General features: G+C 42.2%; 1 protein-coding gene across 1 annotated transcript in view; it reads right to left on the bottom strand.

The window, feature by feature from the left end:
- The window catches only part of ush1c (Usher syndrome 1C), a 33,500-nt gene that overhangs the window by 3,363 nt on the left and 3,541 nt on the right, over positions 1–26,596 (bottom strand). The window contains exons 3-19 of the mRNA XM_021598768.3: positions 25,616–25,759; positions 25,248–25,386; positions 23,513–23,621; positions 23,374–23,398; positions 23,056–23,113; positions 22,676–22,861; positions 22,317–22,376; positions 22,119–22,175; positions 18,368–18,510; positions 13,683–13,748; positions 12,528–12,661; positions 12,267–12,346; positions 3,030–3,062; positions 2,222–2,275; positions 1,538–1,637; positions 915–1,024; positions 393–448 (exon numbers count right to left, since the gene is read on the bottom strand). Of these exons, the coding sequence (XP_021454443.3) occupies positions 393–448; positions 915–1,024; positions 1,538–1,637; positions 2,222–2,275; positions 3,030–3,062; positions 12,267–12,346; positions 12,528–12,661; positions 13,683–13,748; positions 18,368–18,510; positions 22,119–22,175; positions 22,317–22,376; positions 22,676–22,861; positions 23,056–23,113; positions 23,374–23,398; positions 23,513–23,621; positions 25,248–25,386; positions 25,616–25,759 (1,554 nt within the window). The remainder of the gene's footprint in view (positions 1–392; positions 449–914; positions 1,025–1,537; positions 1,638–2,221; positions 2,276–3,029; positions 3,063–12,266; positions 12,347–12,527; positions 12,662–13,682; positions 13,749–18,367; positions 18,511–22,118; positions 22,176–22,316; positions 22,377–22,675; positions 22,862–23,055; positions 23,114–23,373; positions 23,399–23,512; positions 23,622–25,247; positions 25,387–25,615; positions 25,760–26,596) is intronic.

The raw sequence follows: 26,596 nt of genomic DNA, 5'->3' as shown, positions 1-26,596 counted from the left end.
AGAGTGGGCATCGAGCCAGGTGCCATGAAGCCGGCTCTACGCATCTCGTCTCCAGTGCGTCTCCTTGGGCCTGCGTACATGGCACCAGCCTTATGTCGTCGTCTCTGATTGGGAACCATATTTAGGCTGCCATCTTCTTTGGGTATTTCGTGGGTTATTGTCTATGTGATGTTGTATGTTTGCACTCAGTATTTATAGCGGTCACGTTCGTTTTGATAGTTTGTTTGTTTAGTGTACTTCGTGTTTGTTTTCATCTATCATTAAAAGGATGTATTCACATCACGCTGCGCTTTGGTCTCCTCACTACGACGATCGTGACACATAGATTGTACTATATGTTGAGTTGATGGAGAGATTATACAATATGTTGAGTTGATGGCAAATGTACTTACACCTCATCTTCGTATTCTTTTGGAGGTGACACTGCTATCACCAGCTCAAACCAATCCTAAAGACACACAGACATATAAAGAAATGAAAAATCTATCACGTTTGGCTCGTAACATCTTCCTAAAACTGTGACATGTCTATCCCTCTTCCATACAGTATTTCTATGGTTTCAAAATTTCACAAAGGACCTATTGGTAAAATTGAGTCCACCCCTCCTCTCTCCTCCGCCCCACACCTCCCCTCTCCTCTCTTTACTATAAAACCAACTGGTCTGAGTGTGAACGTTTTGATTACGGCTGGCCTTTATAACCATATCAATAAAACTCATGTACAGCAACAAATGACCTTCAGTACAAATGATCAGGGTAGTACCAAACAATACAGCATCAATATGATACATGTCTGTTTATTGAGAATAGTCATGAGCGTAAGCTGCCTAACTCATCGATTAGGCTGTGAGAAATACCCGACAGTATTTCTGATCTTAGATATTGCTGTCAGAGTTGCTGTAAAAGAGACAGTACCCCTCCACTGTTCCAGGCCAAGTTTAGAGAGTTCTCTCCTTCTGTCAGTGAGGAGTCAGTCAGGACCTTCCCATTCACAGCCATCACCTCATCTCCTGGTACTATCCCACCTGGGGAGGCGCACACACACACACACACACACACACACACAGCCAGGACAATAAACTAATTAATTGCTGTCTGCATTTTTTTTTTTACAAACCACAACCTTAGTGCTGACTATGTAGATTGAATTTTTGCTTTGGAACCAGTTCCCACTCAATAGCCTGGGATTAGTTTCTACTATAGAGGAGGATATGAAATGAGTCAGCCTGATGAATACCAGACTGAAAGATTGGGTATAATAAACCTTTTCTCATTGCTATTCTGAAATCATACACAAAACAACATTCCAACTTTATTGTTAACAACAGAGCGTAAGGAAAGAGATTCTTGTTTGTCAGGTTCTTTATATGAAGCCAAAATCAATCAAGTGTTGAAACACAAACTATTTTGTCTATGTACACCAACAACAAAGAATATCTAAAAGTAGTATTGATGTGTTGCATTTTGAATAGAATGCTTTAACATATACACATGGGGTTGCTTTCTTATGGACTTCGTTATGACATTTATGGACTCACCATGTTTGTCTACTGAGCTTCCATCATAAATGGCAGATACCACTAGCTTTCCCAGAGGGGAGTCTACACCCCCCTCCACAGCCAGATCAAGTGGTCCAACCTAAGGTAAGAGAGATCAAATCAAATCAAATTGTATTTGCCACATGCGCCGAATACAACAGACCTTAAAGTGAAATGCTTACTTATAAGCCCTTAACCAACAATGCAGTTTTAAGAAGAAAAAAAATAGGGGAAAAAGTGTATTGACCATCTGACCACTTCCTTATTGAGCGAGTCACGGGTGCTTCCTGCTTTAGGTTTTGCTTGTAGGCAGGAATCAGGAGGATAGAATTATTGTCAGATTTGCCAAATGGAGGGCGAGGGAGAGCTTTGTACGCGTCTCTGTGTGTGGAGTAAAGGTGGTCTGGATTTTTTTCCCTCTGGTTGCACATTTAACATGCTGGTAGACATTGCAATTACATGTCATCCATTAATTACATACAATTTAAAGATTTAGATGCATTGTCATCATCCTCCTGAACGTCTGTATGAGGCAATAAAGGAATGGTTCTGCAGGGCAAGATTAGCTCCGAATTAGCCCCGAAGTAAAATGTGTTTGGATCCTTCTTTCCTTCATGAAAAGCTTAGCAACCTGGGAAGTATAGTCATACGTGGACAGTTCATCCTGAGGCGGGTTCTGATTACCTTTTTGATTCTCAGCTGTCTCACGTCTCGTCCGGCTATCTGCTCCGAGGAGAACTGTTAACACAGCCAGAGAGCGTGGTGGTTACATCACAACACTGGATCACAGTGAATAGACATGTACACTCTTAGATAAAAAGGGGTTCCAAAAGGATTCTTCGGCAGTGCCCATAGAACCCTCCTTATTGAAAATGTTATCCTATGGGGACAGCCAAAGAACCCTTTTAGGTTCTATATACTGTAGCACCTTTTTTTCTAAGATTGTATAGATGGTACAATCTATACATTATATCTTCATGATATATGGCTTTAGATGTAGAAAACTGCTTCCCTGAGGTTGCATTTACTTTTTCAAAGAAAGATGAGAACAAAAGAGATGTTCCACTGAGGGTTCCCCCGGAAGGCTATAACACAGACTGGCTGTAACAGTGACTCAATGAGGATCTATGGTTACCTAGAAGGCATGGCTCACATTGGATGGAGACTGACATTTGCACACAGCTTTATAGTCAAAGACATGATTCACAGATCTTCAAAGGCACGTCTTCTGTTTGGTCTCTTGGTAACGATATTATTGGCATCCCACTGGGCACACGCTGGTTGAATCAATGTTGATTCCAACAATGAAATGACGTTGAACCAACGTGGAATAGACGTTGAATTGACGTCTGTGCCCAGTGGGATATGAATGATCTACTTCTTCAAAGAGATGTATTTGCATATGGTTGGTTCTACACCTGTATACATGACATGATCCTATATGTCTAATAGTCTGGCATATATATACAGGCTCAGCTCAGGCATACAGTACCATGGAGAGGGGATCAAAGTCTTCCACATATTTCTGAAACACAAACAACATATGATTAGACCAGGGTTTCTTTCGGACACAAAGTTGGCCCTGAGGATGTGAGAGGTGGGTCCCGAGTTATGAGTAAACATTGATAATCACACACTGTTTCTATTAATTTTGGGTTGTTCGAGGACAGTACATTTTTCATTTGGGTCTCGAGCTGTAAAAGCTTAAGAGCCTCTGGATTAGATAGTTCACCATGTGATTTCTGCATTGAGGTATGGCACCAATAGGATACATGGTTGAGCAATAGGCCTGCAATATAGCCTTATATCACCCTGGTCTCAACTGATTTATTGCTCTAGTCCATACAAAGGATTTGGATAATTCTGACATTTTACACAATCTGTGATGTAAACTGAAAAGGCAATTCTTTCTTTTATTAGTTTACAACATTGTAAAACTTCTTCATAGGTTCAACACAAACCAGATCAATGTAGCGTACCATTTATCATTATGTATTTAAATGACTTTTGCATGTAATCCGGCCCTAGCAGAGAATGAGTGTGCTGAGTGTTGAAGAGCTAGATTTCTTTTGACAACCACTTCTATGTCTTTAAATGTACTTTAAATTGATTAATTTAATAATATGAGAAAAACCAAGCTTGTGGATCCATTTTCCATATCTTTCCATCTCGAGCTTTGTAAAATAAAGGTCTATGCGACTGTAGCGATAAGAACGTCTGTATGAATATCAGCTAACTATATATTCAACTCTTTAAATAAAATTGTTGCTTCAAAAACCAATGTTTTATTGCTAAAACCAACACATTTCAGCGTTTCAATGCAATGGTTGTAACTACAGTGGCTTGTGAAAGTATTCACCCCCTTGGCATTTTTCCAATTTTGTTGCCTTACAACCTGGAATTAAAATGGATTTTGGGGGGGGGGGGGGGGGGGGGGTTGTATCATTGGATATACACAACTTGCCGCACTGGCCTGGCTACGGGGAGCATTCAACACTTTGAAGATGCAAAATATTTTTTATTGTGAAACAAACAAGAAATAAGACACAAAAAAAACATAAAACTTGATTGTGCATAACTATTCACCCCCCCCAAAGTCAATACTTTGTAGACCCACCTTTGGCAGCAATTACAGCTCCAAGTCTCTTGGGGTATGTCTCTAAAAGCTTGGCACATCTAACCACTGGGATTTTTGCCCATTCTTCAAGGCAAAACTGCTCCAGCTCCTTCAAGTTGGATGGGTTCCGCTGGTGTACAGCAATCTTTAAGTCATACCACAGATTCTCAATTGGATTGAGGTCTGGGCTTTGCCTAGGCCATTCCAATACATTTAAATGTTTCTCCTTAAACCACTCAAGTGTTGCTTTAGCAGTATGCTTACGGTCATTGTCCTGCTGGAAGGTGAACCTTCGTCCCTGTCTCAAATCTCTGGAAGACTGAAACAGGTTTCCCTCAAGCATTTCCCTGTATTTAGCGCCATCCATCATTCCTTCAATTCTGACCAGTTTCCCAGTCCCTGCCAATGAAAAACATCCCCACAACATGATGCTGCCACCACCATGCTTCACTGCGGGGATGGTGTTCTCGGGGTGATGAAATGTTTTGGGTTTGCGCCTGACATAGCATTTTCCTTGATGGCCAAAAATCTCAATTTTAGCCTCATCTGACCAGAGTACCTTCTTTTGGGGAGTCTCCCACATGCCTTTTGGCGAACATCAAGTGTGTTCGCTCATTTTTTTCTTTAAGCAATGGCTTTTTTTTGGCCACTCTTCCGTAAAGCACAACTCTGTGGAGTGCACGGCTTAAAGTGGTCCTATGGACAGATACTCCAATCTCCGCTGTGGAGCTTTGCAGCTCCTTCAGTGTTATCTTTGGTCTCCTTGTTGTATCTCTGATTAATGCACTCCTTGCCTGGTCTGTGAGTTTTGGTGGGCGGCCCTCTCTTGGCAGGTTTGTTGTGGTGCCATATTATTTCCTTTTTTAAATAATGGATTTAATGGTGCTCCGTGGGATGTTCAAAGTTTTGGATATTTTTTTATAACCCAACCTTGATCTGTACTTCTCCACAACTTTGTCCCTGACCTGTTTGGAGAGCTCCTTGGTCTTCATAGTGCCACTTGCTTGGTGGTGCCCCTTGCTTAGTGGTGTTGCAGACACTGGGGCCTTTCAGAACAGGTGTATATATATTGAGATCATGTGACACTTAGATTGCACACAGGTGGACTTTACTTAAGTAATTATGTGACTTCTGAAGGTAATTGGTTGCACCAGATCTTATGTAGGGGCTTCATAGCAAAGGGGTGAATACATAAGCACGAACGTCTTTTTTATTTTTTTGCATTTTTTAAAACAAGTTATTTTTTTCATTTCACTTCACCAGTTTGGACTATTTTGTGTATGTCCATTACATTGAATCCAAATAAGAATCTATTTAATTACAGGTTGTAATGAAACAAAATAGGAAAAACACCAAGGGGGTGAATGCTTTTGCAAGGTACTGTATAAAACATTGATTTTTGAAGCAAATTTCCATTGTTACTGAAAATCCGTTTTTCTGTTTCCTCCACTGTTCAATCACTGTTGTTTGAAAAAGTGAGATAGCGACTGCATTTCTAATTTTCACTTCAAAACATCTCAAAAGGAGTTGAAAATAAAAAACAAAACAGGCTTGTTCAATCTGCCTTTCACGTGTCTCTGCCTGCTAATATCACATTCACAGTGTGACATCTAAAGGTCATCTTTCTCCTCTAGGACAGGCCTCATTGACACACACACACACACATACACACACAAAAGCACACACACCGTCATCTGTGACCATCAAAATCTGAGGGCCACAGCTCGTCATTCTGCATTCATGGACAAAGGAGGAATAAAAAGCGTCTCTATAAAAGCATTGCTTTCTGAATGAACGTTGATTGAATCTGACTGAGTAAGATGACATGCTGAGTACAAGCCTATTCATTGCAATGACATTGACGTATTTTGAATATAATCATAACACGATAATAATTCAATGGGTGCTTACATTTGTCCTATTTCACACATGTACAAGTGCGAATTGGTAAATCGTTTTCTTGCATATTCCACCACTCTTGAGAACCCTTAGAGAGCGGGGTCAGAGCCTGGGAACAGCCATTATTGACGGCAACCCTGGAACAATTAGAGTTAAGTTCCTTGCTCATGGACACATCAACAGATTTTTGAAAGCATCACAAGAACAAAAGGCCCTCTGAGGTACGAGGCTGCATCACAAATTGCCTATAGTGCACCACTTTCCACCAGATACAGTATAGTGCAGAATATAGGGAATAGCAGAGTACCAATTGAGATTTCCACAGAGTTTGTTATGACAGATCTGGAAGTGTAGGGAATGAATTTAAGAACAAGGACTGTAAAATCAAAGTTGGTTTTAACAATAATCATGATCTGTAGGGTTGTGTAAAAACATGGAGCTCTTTCTTCATAGAGCAGAGAGTGTTTTTTTGTGTTCCCAATCTCATTTTGTATCAAATACTAAAAAGGCCTTGACAGCAGGACAATGCACTGTCAGATAACATGAGATCAACCTGGACACTAAAAGAAGACGTACACCCACATAATGTACACCATTCAACATCCACACCATCCGCATATCGACACAGAGACAAAAGAATGCCCAATACATGTGCACTCCACAGTCATTAGTTGAGTTATCGAACGTGCGACTAAAAGGAACTAGTGCATCAAACAAAGAGGACAGATTGAGAACCAGAGAAGTAAAGGAGGCAGTCACTACACGCATCACTCCGATGAAGAAAGAGGGATTGATTTAGTTAGGAAAGAGGAAGGGGAAACAGCCACTAAACTACTAACAACCACTCAGAGCAGAGGAGAGCAGAGGAGAGGAGAGTCAAAGGAGAAGAGAGTCAGAGGGGAAGGTGGTGATGGGTATGGATTACTTGTCTCTTGTTGTTGGACCTAAAGGAGGTGTTATACGTCACCATCTGTTTCAGCATCTCCGGCGGCTGTAGCACAGGAACCAGATGTCATTCAGAAGAGACACTAAGATTTTTCTTTTTCTCTCTCCCTCTCTGCATCTTAGGGTTAAGTACTTGTTTACTGACAAGTTCTGTTGATAAACTGCAAAGACAATAATAGTCTCTGTGGATTCACCCTTGACAACATGGATAATATATGAAGACTCGATCCTCCCTTGGTTTTTCTGGACGGTGGTGACCAGTGGAAGCTGCTGAGGGGAGGACGGCTCATAGCAATGGCTGGAACAGAGTAAATGGAATGGCATCAATGGAAACCATGTGTGTGATGTATTTGATATCATTCCAGCCATTACCACGAGCCTGTCCTCCCCAATTAAGGTGCCACCAACCTCCTGTGGTGCTGACATATGGTAAATGACCAGCGGGAGCAGAGTGCTATCTCCATAGTCATGCAATCAAACAGGGTGACAGGAAGAGAGGAAGGGACATTAGCGTAGCCTCGCTATTATCTCCAAAACAGAAACCTTTCAGGAATGGGAAAAAACAGCTATATTTTCCCATTAACAAACTTACAATTATGCAACTTCAGAAGCTCTTTCGAATACATTGTCTTTGTCCTATAGTCATACCACATTCAGGGGAGTTACAATCAAAAACGTGATATTCCTGTGTTTTATATATATTTCCACACTGTGAGACTGGAATAATATTGTACAATTGTGAAAATGATAGAAACGAGACCTCTTCAAACAGTATCTTAAATACGCTGTACACTAACCATCCTTGTCTTGTACAGCAGAGAAACCAGAAAAACATCTTGAACAAACAAGCACCCCGACTAGGGATAGTGACAACCAACTAGCACCCTGACTAGGGACAGTGACAACCAACTAGCACCCCGGCTAGGGACAGTGACAACCAACTAGCACCCCCCGACTAGGGACAGTGACAACCAACTAGCACCCTGACTAGGGACAGTGACAACCAACTAGCACCCCGGCTAGGGACAGTGACAACCAACTAGCACCCCCCGACTAGGGACAGTGACAACCATCTAGCACCCTGACTAGGGACAGTGACAACCAACTAGCACCCCGGCTAGGGACAGTGACAACCAACTAGCACCCCGACTAGGGACAGTGACAACCAACTAGCACCCCGACTAGGGACAGTGACAACCAACTAGCACCCCGACTAGGGATAGTGACAACCAACTAGCACCCTGACTAGGGACAGTGACAACCAACTAGCACCCCGGCTAGGGACAGTGACAACCAACTAGCACCCCCCGACTAGGGACAGTGACAACCATCTAGCACCCCAGCTAGGGACAGTGACAACCAACTAGCACCCCAGCTAGGGACAGTGACAACCAACTAGCACCCCGGCTAGGGACAGTGACAACAAACTAGCACCCCGGCTAGGGACAGTGACAACAAACTAGCACCCCGACTAGGGACAGTGACAACCAACTAGCACCCCGGCTAGGGACAGTGACAACCAACTAGCACCCCGACTAGGGACAGTGACAACCAACTAGCACCCCGACTAGGGACAGTGACAACCAACTAGCACCCCGGCTAGGGACAGTGACAACCAACTAGCACCCCGACTAGGGACAGTGACAACCAACTAGCACCCCGACTAGGGACAGTGACAACCAACTAGCACCCCGGCTAGGGACAGTGACAACCAACTAGCACCCCGACTAGGGACAGTGACAACCAACTAGCACCCCGACTAGGGACAGTGACAGGAGAACATAGCAAGCGTCCACAAAGGGATTGAGGGTTTTTAGGGAGAGCTAAAGAGGGGGGTTAGGAGCATGTTTTTCTTGGCATGGGGTAGGTCGATGGGACTGGCTCTGGGGTAACATGACTGGTTTAGACATGGCAGAGGCCATCTGACACCTCTGGTTGGGCGGGCTAGGAGCTATTTGTTATTGGGAACATCCATTCAGCAGCAAATATGACAGCAAGCAATGGGGTTACAGTGGTCTACAGTGAGAAGCAGGATTCTACTGCTGAATCCCAGAACAAACAGCTCATGATGACACCAGTGACATCAGAGCTTTAACCCTGTGATTTAACCCTATGTATATCTATGTTTAACCCTGTAAGGTCAGAGCCCTGGGGATGTTCTAGAACTGTGAAGAAAGTTGTGTGGTTTCAATGTCAACATATCTCCAGCTTGTCTCAACATTTGTTCACATCACACAAGTACCTCCTTCTAGGCAGGCGTAATGAACACTCTCAAATATCAGACTTACCAGGGGATTGCTTGAATTGGATACACCACTGACGTGGGAAGTGTTTCTCATCTCCTGAACCAGGGAAAGAGTACTGTGTATTCATCCCCAAATTACTTTTGCAAAACACTATGGGAATATGAATGTTACACACACACACACACACACACACACACACACACACACACACACACACACACACACACACACACACACACACACACACACACACACACACACACACACACACACACACACACACACACACACACACACACACAGGGGTGTTTGAAGTGGAACACATCAAGACAGGAGATATTGTGCACTTCAAAAGGAGCTATTCAGTCTTGACTTACAGCCTCTTTCGCCTCCATTGACAATATAATGTCTTCACACACAAACAACACCCACTACTTACTGCATATCACACCACAACACGCCATGCGATTCTACACCCACTGCTGTCAAATACTATAACAACCTTACAAATCACACAGAGACTTGACAAACTGAATAAAAAACAGCATTTCATTTCAATGGAGAGGAAAGAGATGTCTTCTTCACACCATTCAGTCATTGCGAATTGTTGTCTGCTCCCATCAACTCAGCTAAAAGGTTTCGGTGGAAGGCAAGGGCTAGGCGCTGTTTTCAGACCAGACCATAGACACCCCAGGGAGGCTACCCACCCCGTTTCCACTCGCTCCTTGTCTCTGGATGACTGGAGGGGTGATGGTGGTGGTACCATCCATAGGACCCTCCCCCCAGCCTCTCCTCAGGGTGCTGGGGGGGTGGGGGCGGAGGGGGTGGAAGGGGTGGGGGAGGTGGGGGGGGGGGGGAGGGGGAGGTTGAGGGGTGGGCCGGGGGGAGGAGGGGGGCATGTAGGACTGTGAGGGACGAGGGTAGTGGGAGGAGGAGTAGGGAGGGTACTTGGAAGGAGGAGGACGGAGCTGACTTCCTCTGGAGGCCGCTGTAGAAGCCGAGGGAGGAGGCTTGCGGATGAGGGGGGGGAGAAGTTGGGGATGGCGGGGTTGAGTCTGGGGGAAAGTGGAGGGAGAGGTAGGGGGCTGGGAGGAAGAAGGCTGGGTGGGTTTATTGATCAATACTCCTACACCAGTCAGATCATTACTCATACCTCCTACACCAGTCAGATCATTACTCATACCTCCTGCACCAGTCAGATCATTACTCCTACCTCCTACACCAGTCAGATCATTACTCATACCTCCTACACCAGTCAGATCATTACTCATACCTCCTGCAAAGGTTTATTGATCAATACTCCTACACCAGTCAGATCATTACTCATACCTCCTACACCAGTCAGATCATTACTCATACCTCCTGCACCAGTCAGATCATTACTCCTACCTCCTGCAAAGGTTTACTGATCAACACTCCTACACCAGTCAGATCATTACTCATACCTCCTACACCAGTCAGATCATTACTCATACCTCCTACACCAGTCAGATCATTACTCATACCTCCTGCACCAGTCAGATCATTACTCCTACCTCCTGCACCAGCCAGATCATTACTCCTACCTCCTACACCAGTCAGATCATTACTCATACCTCCTCCACCAGCCAGATCATTACTCCTACCTCCTACACCAGTCAGATCATTACTCATACCTCCTCCACCAGCCAGATCATTACTCATACCTCCTACACCAGTCAGATCATTACTCATACCTCCTCCACCAGCCAGATCATTACTCATACCTCCTACACCAGTCAGATCATTACTCATACCTCCTGCACCAGTCAGATCATTACTCATACCTCCTGCACCAGTCAGATCATTACTCCTACCTCCTGCAAAGGTTTATTGATCAATACTCCTACACCAGTCAGATCATTACTCATACCTCCTGCACCAGTCAGATCATTACTCATACCTCCTACACCAGTCAGATCATTACTCATACCTCCTGCACCAGTCAGATCATTACTCATACCTCCTACACCAGTCAGATCATTACTCATACCTCCTACACCAGTCAGATCATTACTCATACCTCCTACACCAGTCAGATCATTACTCATACCTCCTGCACCAGTCAGATCATTACTCATACCTCCTGCACCAGTCAGATCATTACTCATACCTCCTACACCAGTCAGATCATTACTCATACCTCCTGCACCAGCCAGATCATTACTCATACCTCCTACACCAGTCAGATCATTACTCATACCTCCTACACCAGTCAGATCATTACTCATACCTCCTGCACCAGTCAGATCATTACTCCTACCTCCTGCACCAGTCAAATCATTATGCCTACCTCCTACACCAGCCAGATCATTACTCCTACCTCCTGCACCAGCCAGATGTGGAGTAAGTCAAGGAGTATGAATACTTTCTGAAGGCACTGCATATGTGTTAGCTTCGAGAGAACACACTCACAGCACACCAAACTGCGACCGTACAGAATACCTTGCGGAGTGTGGGCAGCTTCCCTTCATAGTGATAAAACCATCCAAAAGCTACAGAGGAAAAACAACATCAACCAGTGTCACTCTGATACCCAGACAGACGCAAATCCTAGCAAGGCACATAATAACTTGAGCAAATCTAGAAAAAAAACATCTACTATAGTTGGTCAACTGAATCCAATGCTCACAACAGAAAGAAAGAAAGAAAGAAAGAAAGAAAGAAAGAAAGAAAGAAAGAAAGAAAGAAAGAAAGAAAGAAAGAAAGAAAGAAAGAAAGAAAGAAAGAAAGAAAGAAAGAAAGAAAGAAAGAAAGAAAGAAAGCTCAAGGGGTTGTATTGAGAAATATAACACCCTCTTGGATTCTAGGCAGTTTAGGAAACACAAGACAAGCTAGCTAAAGCAGAAACAGCCTAGCATCCAGGCTAGCACTGTTCATGTACAGTATAGGAAAATGTCAATAGGTTTTGGTTGTCAAAGGAAATCGAGCATGTTGTCAGTGGTATTGAAACGTGTCTCTGACTCTGAGATGTGTCGGTATACTGTGAGACTCAGTCACTCACTTCTCTCCCTTCTTCTTCCTCCTCCTCCTCCTCCTCCTCCTCATCATTGTCGTCAGCCTGAAAAGAGCTGGCTCCATAGTCTGGAAGTGAAGGAAGTCAGAAAGCACGGCACACAGAGGAAGAAGACAGGAGACAGACAGCATGCAGAGAGGTTCAACACAACTGTAAGTCTAGGCCCTTTACTGGTCCTGCTGCTCTACAGGTCCCTGTTGGAATCTATTCATTCATCTATAGAGGTAGCGACTGTTCCCTTCTCCTTACCAGAGCTCTTGGACTCGGGGGGTGGGGTGTTGATTTTGTGCCGGGCAGGGGAGGGACTCTTGGTTTTGGTTTGTTCTCCAGGGGCCCAGTCCTCCTCCCACTCCCCGTTGTGCTTCCTCTCCGTAGCCTCGATCCTAAACACACACACACGCTTTTATTTTAACTAGATGGTCTGTGAAGTTTAGATGGATCCTGGGTTCCCTTTATGTCATTCTCCCAGTCCCTGACGGACCTGTCAGTCTGTTTCTCCCAGTCCCTGACAGATCTGTCTGTTTCTCCCAGTCCCTGACTGATCCATCTATCTATTCCAGTCCCTGACAGATCTGTCTGTTTCTCCCAGTCCCTGACTGATCTGTCTGTTTCTCCCAGTCCCTGACTGATCTGTCTGTTTCTCCCAGTCCCCGACTGATCCATCTATCTATCTATTTCAGTCCCTGACTGATCTGTCTATTTCTCCCAGTCCCTGACTGATCCTTCTGTTTCTGTCTATTTCTCCCAGTCCCTAACTGATCTGTCTATTTCTCCCAGTCCCTGACTGATCCATCTATCTATTCCCTGACAGATCAGTCTGTTTCTCCCAGTCCCTGACTGATCTGTCTGTTTCTCCCAGTCCCTGACTGATCCATCTATCTATTTCAGTCCCTGACTGATCTGTCTGTTTCTCCCAGTCCCTGACTGATCCATCGATCTAGTCCAGTCCTTGACTGATCTGTCTGTTTCTCCCAGTCCCTGACTGATCTGTCTGTTTCTGTCTATTTCTCCCAGTCCCTAACTGATCTGTCTATTTATCCCAGTCCCTGACTGATCCATCTATCTATTCCCTGACAGATCAGTCTGTTTCTCCCAGTCCCTGACTGATCCGTCTGTTTCTCCCAGTCCCTGACTGATCCATCTATCTATTTCAGTCCCTGACTGATCTGTCTGTTTCTCCCAGTCCCTGACTGATCCATCTATCTATTCCAGTCCCTGACTGATCTGTCTATTTCTCCCAGTCCCTGACTGATCCATCTATCTATTCCAGTCCCTGACTGATCCGTCTGTTTCTCTATGAGTAGAATATGTTATTGTGCGTAACATTATTGTACAAAATACAAAATATACAAAATACATATATTATAGAAACAACAATCAATATGCAAAGCAAGGTGAACTCACTTCTCCATCTCCTTCTGGTAGCGTTCCTCCTCCTCAGCATTCTTCTGAGAAATCTCAATCTTTCTCCTATTCACAACACAAAGAAACACATGTTAACAACATAAACATGTATGGGCTATCTATCACACTGAGATATAAGTTCAGCCTATTCTTCTGGAGATAGTGCCAGTGTAACATTAATGCATTCACTATGAAAGTAATGTTGACAACATGTCGTTTTTGTATATCTTGAATGCCAATCAGAAAAAAATGCAAAATCCTGTTTTGCTTGTCTTCTCTTGTGAGTCTGATTGCTTTTATCGCTAGTGGGAGGTCAGTCATTTTCTAGTATACAGAGCCAAGAGATAAAGGCTGCTGTGCTCTACTGATGTCTTCACAGATTGTTTTCTGAACAGAAGCCTGGACCTAATTTGTCAAACTGAGCAAAGATTGTCTTCATCTTGTGTGTTGACAAGTTGAAATCAACATAAGTTTCAATCATCACCTACTGTCTATTCAAAGAGATTACATATGTGACTCGTTTCAGGAAACTAGGCATAAGTCTCATGTCACGACTTCACAGGAGAGGCATTTGAGTGGCCAAGTTACAGTTTTTTAACATTATTTTTTTAATCAAATTGCATTTTTTGACAGAAAGGCCTTCTGGAACATGTAAACTTTCATGTGCCTTAAAAACAAACTTGTGTTCCATCCGTGAATAAAAATACAATTGATGCCTAGTTGGTTTAGCAAAAGAAAAAGTCAGGAACCTTTCTGCTAGCTCGCAGGGAGATGAGTTTGGATTGGTCTGCCATGTAGCATGCTTCTGTTTATAATGTGAGCTGTTCAGTATGTGTTGATAGTCCTTTCTACCGCGTTGTTTTGAAATACAGTGCATTCGGAAAGTATTTAGACCCCTTGACTTTTTCCACATTTTGTTACGTTACAGCCTTATTCTAAAATGTATTTTAAATCATTTTCTCCCCTCATTAATCTACGCACAATACCCCATGATGACAAAGAAAAAACTCAGTACTTTGTTGAAGCATCTTAGGCAGCGATTACAGCATCGAATTTTCTTGGGTATGACGCTACAAGTTTGGCACACCTGTATTTGGGGAGTTTCTCCCATTCTTCTCTGCAGATCCTCTCAAGCTCTGTCAGGTTGGATGGGGAGCGTCGCTGCACAGCTATTTTCAGGTCTCCCAGAGATGTTCGATTGGGTTCAAGTCCGGGCTATGGTTGGTGCACTGAAGGACAATCAGAGACTTGTCCTAAAGCCACTCCTGTGTTGTCTTGAATGTGTGTTTATTTTACATTTTTTATACATTTGCAAACATTTCTAAAAACCTGTTTTCACTTTGTCATTATGGGGTATTGCGTGTAGATTGCTGATGATAATTTAAAAAAAATCAATTTTAGAATAACGCTGTAACGTAACAAAATGTGGAAAAAGTCAAGGGGTCTGAATATTGTTTCCTCGTCAGTCTTCATACAATACCCCATAATGACAAAGCGAAAACAGGTTTTTAGAAATATTTGCAAATATTTTTAAAAAATGACATAAGTCTTCATACCCTTTGATATGACACTCGAAATTGAGCTCAGGTGCATCCTGTTTCCATTGATCATTCTTGAGATGTTTCTACAACTTGATTGGAGTCCACCTGTGGTAAATTCAATTGATTGGAAATTATTTGGAAAGGCACACACCTGTCTGTATAAAGTTGACAATGCATATCAGAGCAAAAACCAAGCCATGAGGTTGAAGGAATTGTCCGTAGAGCTCAGAGACAGGATTGTGTCAAGGCACAGACACGAGGAAGGGTACCAAAAAATGTCTGCAGCATTAAAGGTCTGCAAGAACACAGTGGCATCCATCATTCTTAAATGGAAGAAGTGTGGAACCACCAAGACTCTTCCTAGAGCTGACCGCCAAACTGAGAAATCGGGGGAGAAGGGCCTTGGTTACGGAGGTGAACAACAACCCGATGGTCACTGACAGAGCTCTATAGTCCCTCTGTGGAGATGGGAGAACCTTCCAGAAGGACAACCATCTATGAAGCACTCCACCTATCCGGCATTTATGGTAGAGTGGCCAGATGGAAGCCACTCTTCAGTAAAAGGCACATGACAGCCTGCTTGGAGTTTGCCAAAATGCATCTAAAAGACTCTCAGACCATGAGAAACAAGATTCTCTGGTCTGATAGAACCAAGATTGAACTATTTGGCCTGAATGCCAAGCGTCATGTCTGGAGGAAACCTGGCACCATCCCTACAGTGAAGCATGGTGGTGGCAGCATCATGCTGTGGGGATGTTTTTCAGTGGCAGGGACTGGGAGACTAGTCAGGATCAAGGGAAAGATGAATAGAGCTAAGTACAGAGAGATCCTTGATGAAAACCTGCTCCAGAGCGCTCAGGACATCAGACTAGGGCTAAGGTTCACCTTCCAACAGGACAACAACCCTAAGCACACAGCCAAGACAACGCAGGAATGGCTTTGGGACAAGTCTTTGAGTGGCCCAGCCAGAGCCCAGACTTGAACCTGGCCGAATGTCTCTGGAGAGACCTGAAAATAGCTCTGCAGCGACGCTCCCCATCCAACCTGACAGAGCTTGAGAGGATATGCACAGAAGATTTGGGGAGAAACTCCCCAAATACAGGGGTGCCAAGCTTGTAACGTCATACCCAAGAAGACTTGATGCTGTAATCGCCGCCAAAGGTGCTTCAACAAAGTACTGAATAAAACATCTGAATACTTATGTAAATGTGATATTTCAGTTTTTTATTTAAAAAAAAAAACTTGCAAAAAAGTTTTAAAAAACTGTTTTTGCTTTGTCATTATGGGGTATGGTGTGTAGATTGATGAGAGAAAAAAACTATCTAATCAATTTTAGAATAAGGCTGTAATGTAACAAAAAGGCTGTAATGTAACTTTCCAAATGCACTGTATATAACGTTAGCCATCGGAGTGACTTGACACAACGCTGGCCAAACAAGACATAACTACAAACAAAACGTTAAACGAGTTAAATGGTTCCAGTCTGCCGTGAAGCGTTCATCCATGAATAAGGGGAAGAGTCTAGATACATTCTAAGTTTCTAATTTTGTCAGAAAGTCATTTTCATTGCAAGTTAAAGCGTACTGTTCGCTAGCAAACGTTAGCTTGCTGGCTCGCTAGCTAACGTTACGTGTATGATCTGTGTAGTAATATTATTTGAATCAGAAATCCATTTGCATTCTTAGTTATACCCTAATGTTAGCTAACTAACATTGAACCTGGTTGGTTAGCTTTAGCTACCTGGAGATTCAAACTACAGCAATGGCAATTTTTGCATTGCTTGGTAGTAGTTTGAGTTGGGATTATGCCTGTGCATTGTTTAGCTATCTAGCTAGCTACATGTCTAAACAAAAGACAAAAGACTACATATGTAAACAAAACACTTTGCCAGATGATTACATGACCCATCAAGTTAGCCAGGTGTGTCTGCGGGTGATTACGGCCATCTATTGTATTTAATGAACATGTGTACATGTCTAGACAATAGTGACCCATCCACTTAGCTAGATGTGGCTGGGAGGTGGTTATAACATTTCCTTCACATGATCCATCAATTTAGACAAGTGTGTCAGGTAAGCGTCATCTAATAAATATAATATATCTATAAAATATTTGTATCTAGACACTTTCTGTTTTTGACATTGCTACTATGGAAGTAACCATTTCACTGTACTGTTTACAACTTCTGTATCCTGTGCATGTGACAAATAAACATTTGATTTGATATAGTGTGTGTTTACCAGAGACGGTTATGTGAAGAACACATAACCTGCACCAAAGTCAGATTAGGATATAGAGGCAAAGGACTCGATAAAGTGTATATTTACCTGGAGTTTTTCCTTATTGTAGGCTACTACTTTCACCACTTTTAGTCTCGAAATCTTTGGTTGTTTATTAAACTAATCAGTCTGTTTACCAAGTGGCCTCACATGTGAATCCTTAAAGAGATGGGTGGGGCCAAGGCTTAGAGGGTGTGAACGATGCTGAATGGGTGTAAACAAAGAAGAGCTCTCCAGTAGGTGTACCAAAACATTCAAGGGACATTTTCTCAACGCAGAATTACTTTCCCATTGTTCTTCAACTGCAGTGTAAGATCTACAATTTTCTAGCTCTGAGTCTCTATTTTTATTCAATGTAAAAAAAAAATGTTTCAAATTTTGCTACATAAGACTGAATCGAGGCGGTCAGGCACCTATGTTTTCTCTCTCTGTGTGTGCATAAAGCATATGCACAGACAACAATAACTTTTGGCAAAAGGACATTGATCAGTTTACCACCAAATGGCAAAGCTTCAGCTCTCTGAATACAATAATCTATAATCATCAAGTGTTTTTTTCTGTCCAATCTCCCCAACATTGTTTGGCATGAAAACGATTTTATAGAATATTTGGCTCTAAGCACCACAATGGAAATATGTTTGATCACTTCTTTGAGTTACACTTGATGATTTGGAATGCCCTATATCCACTTGTGTGGTTCCATGGTGTTTTTGGTAAGGGATCATCCGCTGCTACCTCGTTATGAATTGAGGAGTAAACTGAAGTAGAGAGGAGATTCAGCAACTCTTGGAGGACAAACGAATCAAATATTGTTAAAAGTAGAACCAAATATCACATTTTAATCAACCAATCAATATCCACTCACTGCCTCTCCTTCTCCTGCTGCTCCTTAATGATCTTGTTGGTCTGTAGGGCAACCCTCTTCTGTTGCATCAGCTCTTGTCTGTCCAGCTCCCTGCGAGCCTCCACCGCCAGACGCTCCTCGCCTGTCATAAACAACTCACTGCCCTGTGCGGGACAAACAAACAGACAGACAGACAGACAGACAGACAGACAGACAGACAGACAGACAGACAGACAGACAGACAGACAGACAGCAGAAAGGGGGTGTAAGAGTGTTCCAATCACTGATCTGTGATGGACTGGAACGGAAGTGTCATTCCACAAGGAAATAACAACACACGGATGGATGTAGTGAGAGCGGGAGATAAGAGAATAACAATCGCCTAAAATAATCACATATACTGTTTATTCTTTCAATTTACTCGCTGTCTTGAGGTGGAAATGCGAATTGATCATTATCAGGTCTTAAAGGGGAAATCTGCAATTGCTACATCCATTTTTGGACTTGTACATGAATGATATATATAGATATATATACTACAGTATATATATATATATATATATATATATATATATATATATATATATATATATATATATATATATATATATATATATATATACACACTACAGTATCAAGTCTTTAGGGTTATAGTAAGTCGTTAGGGGTATAGTAAGTAGTTAGGGGTATAGTAAGTTGTTAGGTGTATAGTAAATCGTTAGGGGTATAGTTGTTCGTTAGGGGTATGGTAAGTCGTTAGGGGTATCGTAAGTCGTTAGGGGTTTAGTTGTTCGTTAGGGGTATAGTAAGTCGTTAGGGGTATAGTAAGTAATTATGGGTATACTGTAGTAAGTTATTAAGGGCATAGTAAGTTGTTAGGGGTGTAGTAAGTCATTAGGGGTATAGTAAGTTTTTTGGGATACAGTTGGTCGTTAGGGGTAGAGTAAGTCATTATGGGTATACTGTAGTAAGTCATTAGGGGTATAGTAAGATGTTAGGGGTATAGTAAGTCATTAGGGGTATAGTAAGTTGTTAGGGGTATAGTAAGTTGTCAGGGGTATAGTAAGTTGTCAGGGGTATAGTATGTCATTATGGGTAAGGTAAGTCATTAGGGGTATAGTAAGTCATTAGGGGTATAGTAAGTCATTAGGGGTATAGTAAGATGTTAGGGGTGTAGTAAGTCTTTAGGGGTATAGTAAGTCATTAGGGGTATAGAAAGTTGTTAGGGGTAAAATAAGTCATTAGTGTTATAGCAAGATGATAGGGGTATAGTAAGTAGTTTGGGGTATAGTAAGTCATTATGTTTAAAGTAAGTCATTATGGATATACTGTAGTCAGTTCATAGGGGTATAGTAAGTCGTTAGGGGTATAGTAAGTTAGTAGGGGTATAGTAAGTCGTTAGGGGTATAGTAAGTCATTATGGGTAAACTGTAGTAAGTTAATAGAGGTATAGCAAGTCGTTAGGGGAATAGTAAGTCGTTAGGGGTATAGTAAGTCGTTAGGGTATAGTAAGTCGTTAGGGGTATAGTAAGTCGTTAGGGGTATAGTAAGTCGTTAGGGGTATAGTAAGTCGTTAGGGGTATAGTAAGTCGTTAGGGGTATAGTAAGTCGTTAGGGGTATAGTAAGTCGTTAGGGGTATAGTAAGTCGTTAGGAGTATAGTAAGTCGTTAGGGGTATAGTAAGTCGTTAGGGGTATAGTAAGTTGTTAGGGGTATAGTAAGTCGTTAGGGGTATAGTAAGTCGTTAGGGGTATAGTAAGTCGTTAGGGGTATAGTAAGTCGTTAGGGGTATAGTAAGTAATTATGGGTATAGTAAGTCGTTAGGGGTATAGTAAGTCGTTAGGGGTAATGTAAGTAATTATGGGTATAGTAAGTCGTTAGGGGTATAGCAAGTCGTTAGGGGTATAGTAAGTCGTTAGGGGTATAGCAAGTCGTTAGGGGTATAGCAAGTCGTTAGGGGTATAGTACGTCGTTAGGGGTATAGCAAGTCGTTAGGGGTATAGTAAGTCGTTTGGGGTAATGTAAGTAATTATGGGTATAGCAAGTCGTTAGGGGGATAGTAAGTCGTTAGGGGTATAGCAAGTTGTTAGGGGTATAGTAAGTAATTTGGAATATAGTAAGTCATTAGGGGTATAGTAAGTCATTAGATGTTTAGCAAGTCGTTAGGGGTATAGCAAGTCGTTAGGGGTATAGTAAGTCGTTAGGGGTACAGTAAGTCGTTAGGGGTAAAGTAAGTCATTATGGGTATAGTAAGTCGTTAGGGGTATAGTAAGTTGTTATGGGTATAGTAAGTCATTATAGGTATACTGTAGCACGTCGTTAGGGATATAGCAAGTCGTTAGGGGTATAGCAAGTTGTAACGGGTATAGTAATTCATCATGGGTATACTGTAGTAAGTAATTAGGGGTATAATAAGTAATTTGGAATATAGTAAGTCATTAGGGGTATAGTAAGTCATTAGATGTTTAGCAAGTCGTTAGGGGTATAGCAAGTCGTTAGGGGTATAGTAAGTCGTTAGGGGTACAGTAAGTCGTTAGGGGTAAAGTAAGTCATTAGGGGTATAGTAAGTCGTTAGGGGTATAGTAAGTTGTTATGGGTATAGTAAGTCATTATAGGTATACTGTAGCACGTCGTTAGGGATATAGCAAGTCGTTAGGGGTATAGCAAGTTGTAACGGGTATAGTAATTCATCATGGGTATACTGTAGTAAGTAATTAGGGGTATAGCAAGTCGTTAGGGGTATAGTAAATATTTATAGGTATACTGTAGTAAGTTATTAGGGGTATAGGCAGTTGATAGGGGTATAGTAAGTCATTAGGGGTATAGTAAGTCATTAGGGGTATAGTAAGTCGTTTGGGGTATAGTAAGTCGTTTGGGGTATAGTAAGTTGTTAGGGGTATAGTAAATATTTATAGGTATACTGTAGTAAGTCATTAGGGGTATAGTAAGATGTTAGGGGTATAGCAAGTCATTATGGGTATAGTAAGTTGTTAGGGGTATAGTAAGTCATTATGGGTATAGTAAGTTGTTAGAGGTATAGTAAGTCATTATGGGTATAGTAAGTTGTTAGGGGTATAGTAAGTCATTATGGGCAAAGTAAGTCATTATGGGTATACTGTAGTAAGTTATTAGGGGTATAGCAAGTTGTTAGGGGTATAGTAAGTCTTTATGGGTATAGTACGTCTTTATGGGTATACTGTAGTAAGTTATTAGGGGTATAGCAAGTTGTTAGGGGTATAGTAAGTCATTAGGGGTATAGTAAATCGTTAAGGGTATAGTAATTCATTTATGGGTTTACTGTAGTAAGTTATTAGGGGTATAGTATGTCGTTAGGGGTATAGTAAGTTGTCAGGGTTATAGTAAGTCCTTATGGGTATACCGTAGTAAATGATTAGGGGTTTAGCAAGTCGTTAGGGGTATAGTAAGTCATTAGGGGTATAGTAAGTTGTAATGGGTATAGTAAGTCATTATGGGTATACTGTAGTATGTTATTAGGGGTATAGCAAATTGTTATGGATATACTAAGTTATTAGGGGTCTAGCAAGTTGTTAGGGGTATGCTGCTGCAGATAAGTTGTGGAATTGCATCTTCATAATGATGTCGCATTCTGCACTTTGCTTCTTGAAAGTGCTATATATTGAAAACTGATGACATAAAAACATTTTTGGGACTATATCGACAATGGACTAATTAAAAAAAATGAAAAAGATAGTTTTTGAGTGGACTATTCCTGTACGGAAGCACTATTCGTAGCAGTTGACGGTGTACTTACAGCACCAGAAAGAACTGTGATGGTTAGACTCCTGCTGCTCTTCAGAACTCTGACAGCCTGCAGACACAATAAAGATTAAACTTTACTAAGCAATAAACACAAAATAAAGTTTATTATTTACCAAGCAAATGTATTATTTACCAAGCAAAACTGTATTCTGGAGGTATCAAACCTTTGTTTGCATTTTGTGTGTCCTACCTCTTTGTGGTCCAGATTAGTGAATTCCACCCTGTTCACCTCGACGATCTGGTCACCAATCTACCAACACAAAACACAATACAACTCGCAATACCAACCATGCAGCAACACACACACATTTCAGCACTTTATTGTAATCCACATTGGGACATTGTAGCATACTAGGACCAAGCTCGATGGGATCTTCTCACATAAACACTCTGCGACATGGTTCGGAAAACAATTCCTAGCCAGTAAGATTTCTCATGGATCTTGACGAAACACTATGAGTTTATTAATGCCAGGTGATCATCGTGATGCATTTCTAGATGTTCATTTCATAGTGGTTCACAGTATGCTAAACAGGGCCAAACTCTTACCTGTAGTCCTACTTCAGCAGCGAGGGAGCCAGGTTTGACGTTACTGACATAGATACCAGGCTGCTGTGTGGGGCCACTGGAGATGCTGATGCCCATGCCCTTGGTGCCCACCAAGCTCAGGAACACCTTCTTCTCCTTGATCTCCTTGCTTCCCATGGACGCCAGGCCTGCCACACTGTTTTTCGTCTTTTGAGAGAGAGAGAGAGAGAGAGAGAGAGAGAGAGAGAAAATTATGTGCTTGGTTGCATTACAGTATTTATTTGTAGGTCGCTCTGGATGAGAGTGTTTGTTAAATTACAAAAATGAGAATGAAGAAGGGCCAAAGGAATAAAGAATGTGAGAGAATATTTCATCTAAAAGAATATGAATCTCATTCTCACCCCAGAATCAGACACAAACTGGTCCACAAACTGCCACTTCAAAGGCTCCTCTGTGGAACTGGAGAAGAACAGAAATCTAATTCTATATTTATTTATGTATTTATTTAACCTTTATTTAACCAGGATGATACCTTGAGGTCGGTTGAAAACCTGTTTTGTGAGGGACGCCTGACACAGGAAATACATAACACATGCTTCCTGGATGCCCCTTATCCAGAATATATCGTTTGTTGTTTTATTAATCTCACACCTCATCTCGTTTTTGCTAAAACAGAAAGTTGTCAAATACAATACCAACCAAGAGAGAAACAGCCCTACCTCTTCACTGGTATCAATCCAACCTCTGGACAGAGAAAAGAAGCAAAGAGACAGAAATTGAAAATTAAGTGTAATTACTTATATACATAAAGATAAGTACATTATTGGGATATGCCCTGAATGGGATGGGTGAACTTACGCCTGACTTTGAGCGACACGGTTTTCTTGGTCTTGATGAGGTTGATGACTTCCTCGTGGATACAGGAAGAAATGGAGTATCCATTGATGCGTACAATCTCATCTCCCATCTGGAGGTCACACAGGTCAGACCACCATCATTTTTTATGGGTTGTGATAGAATGTGTGGCTACATTTCTCTCAGTGTTATGGCATTGTGTGTTTGCTTCTCTTCAGATGTCTGACAACAACCCCTCCACCCTCCATGCATATTTTCAAAGTCTTGTGCTCACTGGGTAAGGATGAGTTTCAGAATAGTTTTTTCCTCCAGGTGCCAGACAGGATGGCTGTGTCACCTCAGTAGTGGTGTGTCAATTTGTGTCACTGGATACTGAGCTAATGGAAGTGTGGGACATCTGTCGTGCTGGCTGAGGGGAACAACTACAGTATTTTATTTTTACCTTTATTTAACTAGGCAAGTCAGTTAAGAACAAATTCTTATTTCCAATGACGGCCTAGGAACAGTGGGTTAACTGCCTTGTTCAGGGGAAGAACAACAGATTTTTACCTTGTCAGCTCGGGGATTCAATCTTGCAACCTTTCGGTTATTAGTTGATGGAATTTATATGTTTAAATTCATGATTAGAATATTCCACCCTGAAACCATATCATTGTACAAAATTGATTATAGTCAGTAAAATTATAATTAATGATGTGTGTAGTTTTAGTCAGAATTAGGGTAAAACAATATATCTGTACAATATATTATTTATAGTATCTTAAACACAGACTGTCTGAGCAAAATTCGGTGCTGACCTGGCTAGGCTGGGAGATTTGGGAGAGGGCAGGGAGTGCTTCTCACGGTTTCCCTAATCTTGGGGGAGGACAGGGAGTGCTTCTCACGGTCTTCCTAATCTTGGGGGAGGACAGGGAGTGCTTCTCACGGTCTCCCTAATCTTGGGGGAGGACAGGGAGTGCTTCTCACGGTCTCCCTAATCTTGGGGGAGGACAGGGAGTGCTTCTCACGGTCTCCCTAATCTTTGTCGGCTGGGTAGTGAATAAACTGTACTAACCTTTTGCATAAGCTGAGTCTTTGACTAATTATTATTAAACCCATGGTCTTACAAACCTCTGGGATTGGTCAAAGCTATTGATTGATTGTTATTATCATTGGGATGGAACATTTTCATGACATTAGTCCAACGATTTAACCACTAGGCTACCTGCCGCCCCAGACAGTACAGTAGGTTCAATTACTTCATGAAGGACAGGAAGGTAAAAATCCACTGATGTTTTTATCAAAGCAGTTTGTTCCTCTGATTGGTTGTATTTGATGCATGCATACTGTATGTGATATGTTTCTATCAGGATTGGGGTCAATTCCATTTCAACTCCATATCATTCAGGAACAACACTGAAACTCCAATTCCAATTTTCTTCAATGCTTTTTTCAATGAGGAAAATGTGGAACTGGAATTTGGTTTACTTTCTGAATTGACTGGAATTTCAAAGGCATTGACCCCAACCCTGATTACTATATGTAAAACAGCAAGGAGAGATACCCATATGAACTGCATAATGACTAATACAGAGACGTTTGACATTTCTCAACAGAGTCAGGTGGTGCAGTCTATGAATCTGCTTCTCAAAGGGTAACTAATCAATGTTTCTTTACTCCACCTAGTGGGAATATTGACCACATCATATGAAAAGACTGTCCCCTTCATGACCTCGTGAAAACAGAAACACACACACACCTGCAGGCCACTGTTTCCAGCCTGTCCATCCTTGACGATCTGTGAGATGAAGAGTCCACAGCCGAACTCCAGGCCCCCTCTTACGCTCAGCCCCAGGCCCTCAGGATGAGTACGATCCAGACGCACCTCCCTTAGCTTACTGCGCCACCAGGCGGGGGAAGAGGAAGGAGGAGAAGAAAGACAGGGGGGAGAGGGAGAAGGGGATAGATGGAAGATGACAGGAAGGGGTTATCAGTTCTGTGTATCAATGTAGTGTACATTGCCGTTATCTTGGAGTGACTAGAAAGTATAAGACAAATGCATCTCATTGAAAGTCTATGGACTGTTAAAGCTCCAGCCTGGTGGGTGGCAGCGACCCCTCCACTCACCGTGACCTCTTGGGGGTGTGCAGGTCGTACTCCACCTGGTGTTTGAGGGGAATGAGGGACCGGATGGTATCAAACAGCGGCAGGCGGCTGGGCTCGTTGATGACCAGCTTCAGGTCCCCCACCAGCACTGACAACTCCATGGACCTGAGGGAGAGAGCAGAGGGTCAGAGGTCAGCTCAACACACACACAAATGTTTGACACATGCACGCATGCACGCACACACACACACACACACACACACACAAACACACACAGTGTCACTGCACAATCATTTAAGAGAGAGCGAGAGGTTTTGAACGCCTTCATCATTCCTATTTCTGACATACATGACTAGGAGGAAAAACTGCCTCAAAGCTGCGTATAGAACAACTAGGACAGAACAGTTTGATAAACACTGCACCCTTATCAAGTATATCAAGAATGTGCCATCAACCTACCAATGGGAACAAAAAGGCCTATGACCTATGACTATTAATTATTAATGTTCACCATTTCACTCCTGACTTGTGTTTGAAGGGGGAAATGGCTTTTGTGAATAGCTGGCCAGGCTTGGCGGAGCACAGTGGAAAACTGATCATACTGTAGGTCTAACCAATGGGGTCTCAGGGCTCTGGCTCCATACCCAGACCACATGGAAACCAGCTCCTCTAACTCCCCATTCAGTCCACATTAACATCACATTCCTGAACGAAACCCATCTCCCCAACATAAAATACTTGTATACACACACAAGCATGCACACAAACACCCCCATATACATACACACACACACACACACACACACACACACACACACACACACACACACACAGGAGACTTAATCCCATATTATACATAAATGTGTGATTTGAGAGAAATCAAGAGGTTTGCTTGGTTGAAATAGAAGTGACAGAAAAAATATAATCTTGATGTATCTAGTACTGGTTGAGTACACCACAAACAAATACTACTACTAACTACTAACAATGTATTTATCTAGT

This window comes from Oncorhynchus mykiss, chromosome 4 (genome assembly GCF_057628025.1).
Source record: "Oncorhynchus mykiss isolate SJ-2025 chromosome 4, ASM5762802v1, whole genome shotgun sequence".
In the NCBI taxonomy this organism is placed as follows: domain Eukaryota; kingdom Metazoa; phylum Chordata; class Actinopteri; order Salmoniformes; family Salmonidae; genus Oncorhynchus; species Oncorhynchus mykiss.
The sequence above is the reverse complement of the archived record's forward strand: the minus strand, read 5'-3'. Positions and strand labels throughout refer to the sequence as shown.